Genomic DNA, 11,535 nt, shown 5'->3' with positions numbered 1-11,535 from the left:
CACGAATCCAAGTTAGCCAAGGAGATCTTAAACCCTAAACCATTTATTATAGACTGCAAGAAGCCAAGAACTTTATTACCATCCTCAGCAATAAAATTAAAATACACAACATGAAAAATGGTTGCTCTGTGAGAATTATAGCGAACACGTAGCATGCGGGGACTTGGTTTTTGAACCAATCACAGACTCTACTAGGGTTTGGATTAAAAGAAAATAATATAAACATAGGGTAAAGTTCCGGATTTCAAAAAACATGCAATTTTCTCGAGCCACAAAAATAAAATGATTTTACTGTCATTATTTCAAACACCTTCTTCGCTTGCTCCCACGAAACAAATGGAAATATGGAGGAGGAAGCCTCCGATCGAGAAGAGGCGGTGAGGTCTCGCCGGGTGCCTGCGGTCCGACGAGGCTATTCTGGAGGAGCGAAATAGGGCTATAAGTGGATCGGGTCGGGTCCAGATCCTGGTTGACCCAAATCCGATTCTAGCTAGTCTTAGCCTCTTAGGTTTCCAGATCCGTATCGGACCCAGACAACTTGCGGGTCGGATGCAATCGGATCCCCTCACGGGCGCGCTTCCTTGGCTCCTGCTCTACTTCCCCCTGCCCTCGGAGCTTCTCCGCCCCTTACCCTACTTCCCCTTTTCCCCCTTTCCCGTTCATCTGCGGTCCGAGACGAGATGGGTCCTCAGGGCCAGACCACCTCTCTCCAACGCCTGTATCTCGTCGAGAAGGTAATACCCCGAATTCCTAATATCGGTTTCTTCTCTCCTCCTCTGGCTGCGTTTTTCTGACGGAAGGTCCTTTTTTTCTTGCCTTGGCGCTTGGGCGCGGGCAGCGAATAGTTCGGGTGGTGGAGCTGGCGGGATCGGTGATGGACGAGCTCGCCAATTCCACTGGGCCCCGAACGGACATCCTCACCACGCACTGCCGCGAGTTCATGCAGTCCATCAAGGTATCTACTCTTCCCAGCCCGCTGGATTTGTCGATAATTTATTTCTTGTTGTTCTTCTCTGGCAAAATGATCTCATGGGCTCAAGTCACAAAAAGAAAAATTAGGAAAAAAGAGAGAAAAATATGGGCTCAGTTTCGATGAGTTTGATCTGGGGTTGGTCTCTGCCGATCTGGAAGATTTGTGGAAGGAGACTCCCCGTAGACGGAGAACACGGCATCTATGAAAGGCTTAAAGTGAGGATGGCAGCCTCATTTATTCTTGGAATGGTGCAAGATTTTATTGAAGAAGAAGAAGAAGAAGAAGAAGGTAGGTGCTTTTGATGTTTGGTGACAGGGCTCTGGTTTGGAAATGCAAGGAGATGGCAGGCTTTTGGTGTTTAACATGAAACTAATCGTCAAACCATTTTATTTTGCGGCCTTCTAGACTGTGATAGAGAACCAAAGTGTGTGCTTTTATGCTCTAGTATTGATCAGGTCTGTTCCAAATAAAGTCCGACTATTGTTTGGAGAAAGCCACACTGAATTTGTCTAAAACTTACAGAATATGATTTTAGGTTGTGTGGTGGTACTTATGGCTTCGCCCACGGTGGCACTCACATTTCTAGGATTTCTTCTTCTTTTTTTTTTGCTATTTTCTGCAGATTTCTGCATATTTTTTTCTCTTTTCTAACTTTCCTCCTTTCATACATGCACAATTTTATTTTCAAAACTATCATCCATCCTCCTCCATTCCTAAAGATGAGTGATGACCGTGGGCATTGAAGAAAGGCTAAGGCTCAAGCAATTAAGTGTGGTGGTTTGGAGTTGGGTTAGGTTTCCTATCACACCTAGGTGGACCCTTTTTGCTTGGCAGTACTAGTACATAACTTGACTGAAAATCCAAGCCTAAACATGGCTTTAGATGGAAAACACAGCAACAACAAAAAACATAAACTAGGTATAAGATGGAGTCCTGAGACTATATTGCTGACCCAAAGATTGATTTGATGATCACAAAATCTTGAAGTATAATTACTAATGTTTGTGTTGCAAGAAGAAAGATATTTATTTTGTAAGGAACATAACAAGTTGGAAGAATAGAAGAAGACCTCAAAAGCTCTCAAAAAGTTGGAAGAAAGCCACACTTCATTGGCCCAAGTTTCAAGTTCAAAGGATTCAAGTTGGAGGAGTAAATTCAAAGAAAGATTCAAAAGAATAGTCCTCGAGTCGACTCCTGGAAGTTCAGAGTCGACTCTGGCACTCTGGAGTTTCAAGGAACAGTGCTCGAGTCGATTCTAGGACTCTGCGAGTCGACTCCGACTGAGAACAAACAAAAAGACAGAGAGTTGTTTTTCAGCACTACAGTGCTCGAGTCGACTCCAGCTACAGTCGAGTCGACTCCCAGCTACAGTGCCGGCAGACTCCTATTTACGAGTCGACTCCTGCTTCAGCCGAGTCGACTCGAGCACGCTGGGAGGCATAACGGGTAGTTTTTTCTCAACTCCAACGGCTCTATTTTTGTCTCTAACGGCTAGATCTTTGTTCCCACGCCATCCAAAGCTATAAAATCAAGGGGAGAGCTAGGAAAGAAGTTAAGAAAGTGGGAGAGAACACATAGGAAAGAGATTTCAACGAGATTTTAAGAGAAACCTCCCAAAAGCACAAAAGGGCCATTCAAAGCAAAAGTGAGAGAAGAAGAGCATCCGAGTGAATCCCAAAGCTTCCTTTTCAACTGTGTGCTGCCTCAATGATCCTCTACCTCGTGTGAAATTAGAAGAGAGTCAAGTAAAGAAGAAGCCGAATTTCTTCATCTACAAAATTTGTTTGAGGGCTTCTTCTCTTTACTCTACTTGTTTATATTTGCTATATTTGCTTGTTTAAGAAGCTTGTATTTGCTTTAAATTCTTGTTCTAATATCTTATAACTTGATTCAATCAAGGGATTGAATCAAGGGGTTAAGGTTTGTTGGTGAGCCAAAGGAAAAACCAACGGTGTAAGATTGTGGTTGGTGAACCGGAAAAAACCAACTGGGATTCATTGTGAATCCTGAAAAACAATCGGTTGGTTCTAGTCGGTGAGCCTGTGAAAACCGACCGAGTTTGTTGTGATCTCGTGAAAACAACAAGTTAGGTTGTGAGCTTGTAAAAAAACCGGCTGTAATCTGAGGGATTATAGTGAAATTCCCAAGAGGTCTTGGGGAGTGGATGTAGGTGCTGGGGTGCACCGAACCACTATACGTCTTTGTGTTTGTGATGCCTTATCTCTTGTGTTTCATGCCTTACATTCATACTTGATTGTGTAATATCTCTAGCTTTGTTTCCTATTGATTTATAAGTGACTGTTTAGAACTTGCTTAGCTTCCACTCCATCCTTACCATTCACATAGATTATAATTGCTCGAGCTTAATCTTCCACTACTTTACTTGTAATTGCCTAGAGCTTAAGTAAATAACATCTTATCATTTCGCTGCATTCAATTCAAAGTAAATTAAGGAATATAATTTTTTAGAAAACCCAGTTTACTCCCCCTCTTGGGTTGTCACCTTGGGCAACATACATCAACTATATAACCCATTTAACAAATGAGTCGAATAAAATTAAAAGCAGGTCTTAAATGGGTTTTAAATGTATTACACATGTCAAATCATGACGCGACCTAACTCTTAAACGAGTTGAATGAGCCAAAATGCTAAACTTGAGCTAAGATGTTAAACTTGAAGCAGAGCCATATTATAAATGGGTTAGGTCAACCTATTTATGACTTAGACCTGTTTATGCCAAACCAAAACCTGCTTAAAGTGAGTCGGCTATGGGTCAAGTTGGTGGGTTGGGTCATAATTGCTAACATAGGTGTATACTGTCAAACCCAAGGTTCGCCGAATCGGTACCGGGATCTGTGCTGGTCGGCTGCAGTACGGTACTGGTTCGGTATGGGGTGAACCGGATGGTTCACCCTATTTAATAGACCATGATCCAAGCCTTTTAAAGAGGTGGAGAATGGGGTTTGAACCCCAGTTTAATAGACCATGATCCAAGTCTTTTAAAGAGGTGGAGAATGGGGTCTGAACTGGTGCGAATCGAGTGCTTCACACCGGTTCTACTTGAAACCACTCGATTTAGGGCGGTTCGGAGTCGTTCGGGCGATGGGATTGCAAAATTTATGGCCGAACTGACACCAGTGGGTCAGTTCGGTACAGGGTGAACCGGGCAATTCGGCATACTTTGGTCAAATCTTTTGGTGTTATAGACTAACACATTAAAAAAAAATTTGTTAGCTATTCGGCATGCTTGCTTGATGGATCCATGACCAGGTTGATTTTAACTAGTCACTAACAAAGCAGATTGTGACCACTAGATTAAACTTCAATGTAGGTTGTGAAGGTAGATCCTGCTGGTGGAGTCCCCATCACCAACAACCCTGACCTATGACTGAAATCCTTCATAGTATCCCCCCTCCCTCATTCTTCCTTCAAGAAGGGCACAGTGAAGATAGAAAAGTTGACACGAGGCAAAAAAGAACAATTGACTAGGAAAACCAGCATACAAATGCTTAAACATATGTCCATGTACACTATTTTGAACATATAAATTGCAGCATGCTTGAAATCCTAACATTTTGGCCAGGCAAAAATCCTAACCAGAGACATATTTCAAACAATCATTAGTATTCAAAGTATACGGAGCCGAGTGAAAGTAGTCAAACATTGTGCTCTAGCATTTATAGGATGAATTTACTTCCATAGAAATATGCATGTTTTATCTAAGGCAGTCATGGAGACCTGCAGATCTGAACCCAATCCCAACCTCTAGAGGCAGAGGTCCAAAGACCCACCACGATCTGAACCAGACAGGCGTGGCTGGTTGGACTAGGAAATTGCTGAGCTGGTCTCTAGGCTAAACACCCATTAAAGATCATCCAAATTGGATGATTTTCTATTAAATCACTAACCTAGTAGTCTTGCTCCCACGAAACAAATGCAAATATGGAGGAGGAAGCCGGCTCCGATCGAGAAGAGGCGGTGAGGTCTCGCCGGGTGCCTGCGATCCGACGAGGCTATTCTGGAGGAGTGAAATAGGGCTATAAGTGGATCGGGTCGGGTCCAGATCCTGATTGACCCAGATCCGATTCTGGCTAGTCTTAGGTTTCTAGATCCGTATTGGACCCAGACATCTTGCGGGTCGGATGCATCGGATCCCCTCACGGGCGCGCTTCCTTGGCTCCTGCTCTATTTCCCTGCCCTCGGAGCCTCTCCGCCCCTTACCCTGCCACCCCTTTTCCCCCTTTCCCATTCATCTGTGGTCCGAGACGAGATGGGTCCTCAGGGCCAGACCACCTCTCTCCAACGCCTGTATCTCGTCGAGAAGGTAATACCCCGAATTCCTAATATCGGTTTCTTCTCTCCTCCTCTGGCTGCGTTTTTCTGACGGAAGGTCCTTTTTTTCTTGCCTTGGCGCTTGGGCGCGGGCAGCGAATAGTTCGGGTGGTGGAGCTGGCGGGATCGGTGATGGACGAACTTGCCAATTCCACTGGGGCCCGAACGGACATCCTCACCATGCACTGCCGCGAGTTCATGCAGTCCATCAAGGTATCTACTCTTCCCAGCTCGCTGGATTTGTCGATATTTTATTTCTTGTTGTTCTTCTCTGGCAAAATGATCTCATGGGCTCAAGTCACAAAAAGAAAAATTAGGAAAAAAGAGAGAAAAATATGGGCTCAGTTTCGATGAGTTTGATCTGGGGTTGGTCTCTGCCGATCTGGAAGATTTGTGGAAGGAGACTCCCCGTAGACGGAGAACACGGCATCTATGAAAGGCTTAAAGTGAGGATGGCAGCCTCATTTATTCTTGGAATGGTGCAAGATTTTATTGAAGAAGAAGAAGAAGAAGGTAGGTGCTTTGATGTTTGGTGACAGGGCTCTGGTTTGGAAATGCAAGGAGATGGCAGGCTTTTGGTGTTTAACATGAAACTAATCGTCAAACCATTTTATTTTGCGGCCTCCTAGACTGTGATAGAGAACCAAAGTGTGTGCTTTTATGCTCTAGTATTGATCAGGTCTGTTCCAAATAAAGTCCGACTATTGTTTGGAGAAAGCCACACGGAATTTGTCTAAAACTTACAGAATATGATTTTAGGTTGTGTGGTGGTACTTATGGCTTGGTAGGCACCGGCTTAGTTGTTATACCTGTTGAACTATTGAAATCCTCATTTTCTAATAAATTTAACTGTTTATGTATTTATTTTCTTCATGGAAATATAGATCTGCTATTTTGAAGTGCACAATTTGGATTAAATGATGGCATAAAACTAGTTTTTTTAACTGATAATTATATTCTGTATTACAATTTTGGCTTATTTGGCCCCATGATCACCTATAACAACTCAAAACGGCAAAATATAGTCCTCCAAGAAGCCAATGCTGAGATACAATATCATAAACCTTTCCATAAAAATTTGGGAAACATCATTATGATGAATGATTTAGCCCGTAATGTGAGGAGACTAGCCAAATGTATGGTCTTGGATCTTGATTGCTATTTTTGTATGCTGCTCGTGATCTTAGTAACAAATCTGAAATCTCAACAGTTTATGTTCCAAATTATATTCAAGAAATCATTTCTAATCATCATTAGGAAAACACTGTTTTAGGAAACAAGACTTCAAAAGCAAGAACTTTGGTTGAAGCGAAACATGCAGTAGGATATAGATGCCAAAAATGTTAAATTCCAAGTTGATCTGTTGAAAGATAAAAGTGAAAGTTTGTAAGAGCCAAATCCCTCACCAAATGCAATTGTTGATAAATAAAATACCTATTTGATGAAAGATATTACCAGCAGTCCGTTAACTTGCGTTACATTGGGAGCTTAGTTGTAGAAAATTGTAATCTTTCTTGTCATTATTTGTCATAACTAAAGTGCGGACAAAATGATGATAATCATATCTGACTGAAGTTGTATGATACATCTGTTAATGTAAAGCAGTATGTAGTAAAGAAGGCATGCTAACATTTGGCTTATCAGCTGCAATGGCAGTTTTTGGTCAAGTTGAGCAAGTTATTTTTATTTTCTTTGGGCAAAGGGTTTAATGTTGTTGTTTTCTACATAGGAGCCCATAAAGCTCCTACTTCTGAATGTCAACAATGAACTATATATTTTACGCATGCTAATATAGTAGATATTTTTCCTTTAAAACGTGCACCGTAAAGTATTTCCTCTTTACGCTTTTCTTTGACATCTTACTTTCTTAATATTTTCATAAGGCTTGTTTAGTACGATAGTTTCTTTTTATGTATTATGCCTAAACAAAATAAATATATGTCATGTGATTTAAGAAAGTCACAGAAAGTTCTATTCTGGAACAGGAGATTCAAACAACATTGCGTGAGGAAATCAAAAGTGCGTGTGAGTATCGTCCATTCGAGAAGTGTGATTATAGTGCCAGAATTTCTAATGAGATTTGTTGCAAGAAATTGGAATACATTATTGAGCAGTTGGATGGCATGCAACAAAGCATTGATCAGTGTAAAGATGGAATATGAGAAGCTAAACTTCATCTGGTAAGTATATAAGTATAATACTTCTCCCAGCTTAAAATTATCATGACACAACTGCTTATCAAATAAAAAGTGTTTTCTTGCTAGAACACTTCCTATCGCAAGAGACATGCTTTTTGATGTTTATCCAGTTTTCCTAAATTCGAGAACTTGACTGGGATATATTGTGAATGCAATTGATTATATAGAGTAGTGCTTATAATATTTCCAAGGAAGAAAATACCCTGCACTGTTCAATAGTTAATCAATCTGTTGTGTACTCTTGATGCATGAATCATTCTTAAAAAACCAATATATTATAGCCTAACAGAATGTCATTGCATACATTTACTTTATACTGTCTTATAAAATCAAAGCCCAACATATCTCCCTATAGACTTAGCATAATTTTCCAAGATTTCGTATAAAGAACTGTGAGAAAAGAAAGGAAACTAAATTCCTTTCGAGGTTTTGCATGATAGGATGACATGACAAGTAACATGCTGAACACCATTGTTCTTAGCTTGACACTTTGCAGTTACAAGCACGTTACATTAGTAGACTCCACAGACATCCTTTATTCCAACTAACATCAGACCACATTGTCACTTGTCACCTACATATCAATAGATCCACCATCTCGGTCATTTGCATCCTGATGAGGAATTCCATAAGATTTACCATCTCAAGGTCTGCATTTTTATTATTACTAAGGTGTTTAATACCTCATTATGTGTTGGAGACATTTTCTACTTTCCAGTACACCTATTGAAAGGTTAAAATGAGTGGGGTCATTCTGTTCTTTTCTTAAGGAATATGTGCCTGTTTTCTTCCTCATTAGCTATTCATTGTTGCATGGACCTCTCTGAACTTTGTGTACTTTATGGAGTTTTCTCACAAACCAAATTACATAATTGAAGTCATAACTTGCCATTTTATATGATAGCATAGTTTCTCGAAGTCACCTTTTGAATGCAACTACATGAAGCATAATAGGGAACCGATTCAACTTAGTTTTCAAACAATGGGAAACATGCCAAAAAATGTTTGGCTGAATCACAAGGGGAACCAGTGGAAACATCATGGACTTACTTTGTCATGATGCGATTTGACCAAGCTAGACCCAAACATGCGCTAGACATCCCTTGCAATCCTGGGGGAGGGGGGCACTGAGCCAACTTCTGGGCTGGTCATACATGCTTCATCATTCAAGCTTTGCTTCAGCTTGAGTGGATCTCAGCTATGAGTATTCATGCTTGAGCATTTTAGTCACTTAAGGTAGCTGATTATGAAGCTGAGCCAGGGTTATTAAGTTCACAGTCCAGGGCCTATCAATGTTTTTCCTGCTTGCGAGTCAAGTCTGTAGCTTCAGCTTGGCCATTTCCCAATTGGACAAATTTAAATGACCTTAGGCTGAGCTGTTCATGAACAATTTGAAACCTTACTTTGTAGCCAGATGAGCATAGATCTGCATCTCAAACTTTTTGCATGGTTTGAGGTTGGCCTTAGTGGACTGGACAGGTCTGTAACTGGGTAACAAGTTTGGGCATCTTCCCCCCAGCTGCTTGACACTTGGGAAGCTGAGGTGGTGGGGTTGGACTGCTGTTCCAGCTCATTGTTCTCATTTATCGAAAAAATGAAGAAGAATATTATGTAGATCCTGAAACTATTATTTCTATCATTAGTCTTAGGACTATGCATTACATTTTGCAGGGCAAATGACATAAGATTATTGCACATAGCCTGTTTCTTCCAAAGCAGGTAAATAAATTCCCTTGTCAATTATTCATCTGCAAATAAAACTTCGAGAATCTGAGGTTATATGTTGTATGTGCGTGGTAAGAATGCACCAAGATTTTCTTAGATTGGTACCAGAGAGAAGTATTTGCATCATAAGAACATTGCTCGAGACTGCTTTCTTATTTGCTGATTTGCTTACTTCCACATTCTTGTTATTCTGCTGTGCCTCGGCACTTAAGCCACGAATGACTCCTTCCAGACAAGGCAACTTTTGGGATGGCCTAGTGACTGTCTTTTCTTAGGTATGCAAATCTCCTTGTTTTGCCGCGCAGGTTCAACCATCTTGAGTTTGAGCCTCTTTGTGATAATGAGATTCAGTTACCCTTGTTTTGGTACATTATAGATACCAAATACATTTGCATAGTAGCTCCCAGTTTTGTAGTTTCCCATGGACTACTTCCTCGGGTCGGTTGATTTAATTGAAAACACATTTTGGGTTATTCCTTCTTATTGGACCTATGCTGGTTCTTCACCTATCTATCATCGATACGAAGTCCTTCAATGTGTTTATTATTGGCACATGCTTCTGCTCATTTAACATCTCATGCAACAGGAAGGCCATTTACCAGTCAGCTCCAGCAAAATCATAATTACAATCAGTAGATTTGCATGATGTTTGACTAATGCACTTCTCAATTTCTTTTCAGGATTAGACATGCAATTTTCTTTCTTATGGTGAGATCAGCTGTGAATATTATGTCGTCGGGGCTGCAATACAGCTTGAAGGAAATCGGTCAACATGGAAAATTAAATGCCTCTTAATAGCACAGGATAATGAATCAATGGATGGAGAACTTGCTACTAGCAATTATTTGAACTCTCGGCTCTCTTTTATATTATGAGATACATTCGGTAAACTTATTGTAGAATGGAATTTAGTTATGACTTCAGATGCATTAGTTGGATGGGGTCATTGTTTGAAGGCCATGCTAGTGATAATATGCTTCAATTATATTTAGCATTACTTTACTCAAGAATTTATAGACAAGATTCATGAATGCCTAGCAAACCACTCAAACATAGAACATGATAAATGATCCAAATAACACACCCAAGGCGTAACATCTTTCTTAATAATTGTGACTAGAAGAGGCACCGGACCTTAATTTGACCGCCTAGTGAATAGCTCCATAGCTGATCACTGGAGAGTATCAAAGACTCGAGTACCATGAAATGCATCCATACGTGAATAGGTGGCTATGAGGCGCAAGTTATCACAACCTAGAACATATGTGAAATTTAGGTGTCTATGAAGCACAAGTAATCATAACCTAGAATCTCATTCAAACAGGCCAAGAGCGTCATCCAAAAATACTAATCGGAATGTATTATTTAAATTTCTTGGTCAAGTATTCAATATTTATTTAGTGAATAACTGATGTGGGACTAAACACATATTTGCATGAGTTTTTACATGTTTTTCTCATTTAAGCTATGATATTTTCGTTAAGTTAAGAATTCAAATCTATTTAAATTTAATTACAAATATCACGATCAATTTGTGGTCAATTTTAGATCTGTTCTGATATCATTTGTCACAATTTAGGATTTTATTTTTGTTCTTTTACGAGTATCTAATATTTATTCAGTAAATAATGGATGTGGGACTAAACAAATGTCAAGATGAATCCTCAAACAAGCTTCAGCAAATGGCCTGAGGGGAAATAATTGTGGTGATTACGATCGCAATTGTTTACTTCAGCGATCAAGTGGTCGACATGGATCCACTGTTCTCTCGGTCCTTATGGCAAAAGGTGGTACGGCGACCAGTCTACCAGGCTCTCTGGTCCATATCTTTCAAGGTTTTTTTTTTTTTTCACGGTGCCATCGCCTAGTAATGCTGTCCATCAAAAACTATAATTTACCGTTATAAGTAAACAGGCATAACGGTTACTTTTCGCCCGTTTCAAACCCTATATTGAAATTTCTGAAAACAAATAATTTGTTGGTATTAGACGTATATTGAGAAACAACAAAACATAATACTAAAATAATAATTTCATACTCAATTAATGAATAAATTTTCAAAAATTAATATTAATAAATTAAGTTTATTTAAAGTACTACAATCAAACAAAACTGAAAATACTAAAGATGGCCGCAATTTTCATCATTTCATGAGATTGCATCAAAATAAAAATTAAATAATGATCATTGTTCCGAACCTATGAGATATAATTGCCTTGCAGATTTTTTTTTTTTTTTTTTGCTTAAACGGGTTCTTCAGACAACGCGTGTCCGAATACACCCAAGAACATCAAAATACAGAATCT

General features: G+C 39.9%; 1 protein-coding gene across 2 annotated transcripts; it reads left to right on the top strand.

Moving 5' to 3' along the window:
- Positions 1-320: 320 nt before the first annotated feature.
- Positions 321-10,214, top strand: LOC103718856 (mediator of RNA polymerase II transcription subunit 11). Of its 2 annotated transcripts, none has more exons than XM_039130060.1 (4): positions 321-734; positions 839-955; positions 7,292-7,486; positions 9,910-10,214. In XM_039130060.1, exons 1-3 carry the CDS (start codon positions 681-683, stop codon positions 7,466-7,468), a joined length of 348 nt encoding a protein of 115 aa, XP_038985988.1. In that variant the 5' UTR covers positions 321-680; the 3' UTR covers positions 7,469-7,486; positions 9,910-10,214. The 2 variants fall into 2 exon arrangements, with proteins under 2 accessions (XP_038985988.1, XP_017701139.2); XM_017845650.3 differs by lacking the exons at positions 321-734; positions 839-955 and adding exons at positions 5,145-5,298; positions 5,403-5,519.
- Positions 10,215-11,535: the final 1,321 nt, after the last annotated feature.

The sequence above is a fragment of the Phoenix dactylifera genome, chromosome 1 (assembly GCF_009389715.1).
Source record: "Phoenix dactylifera cultivar Barhee BC4 chromosome 1, palm_55x_up_171113_PBpolish2nd_filt_p, whole genome shotgun sequence".
NCBI classification, from domain to species: Eukaryota; Viridiplantae; Streptophyta; class Magnoliopsida; order Arecales; family Arecaceae; genus Phoenix; species Phoenix dactylifera.
This window is presented reverse-complemented; position numbering and strand designations above follow the sequence as displayed.

Excerpts from the sequence above, each read along its gene's own strand:
- LOC103718856 (XM_039130060.1), top strand. The coding sequence starts at position 681 with ATGGGTCCTCAGGGCCAGACCACCTCTCTCCAACGCCTGTATCTCGTC. Across the intron at positions 735-838 it reads GCCTGTATCTCGTCGAGAAG|CGAATAGTTCGGGTGGTGGA; the intron begins GTAATACCCCGA and ends GGGCGCGGGCAG. Across the intron at positions 956-7,291 it reads AGTTCATGCAGTCCATCAAG|GAGATTCAAACAACATTGCG; the intron begins GTATCTACTCTT and ends ATTCTGGAACAG.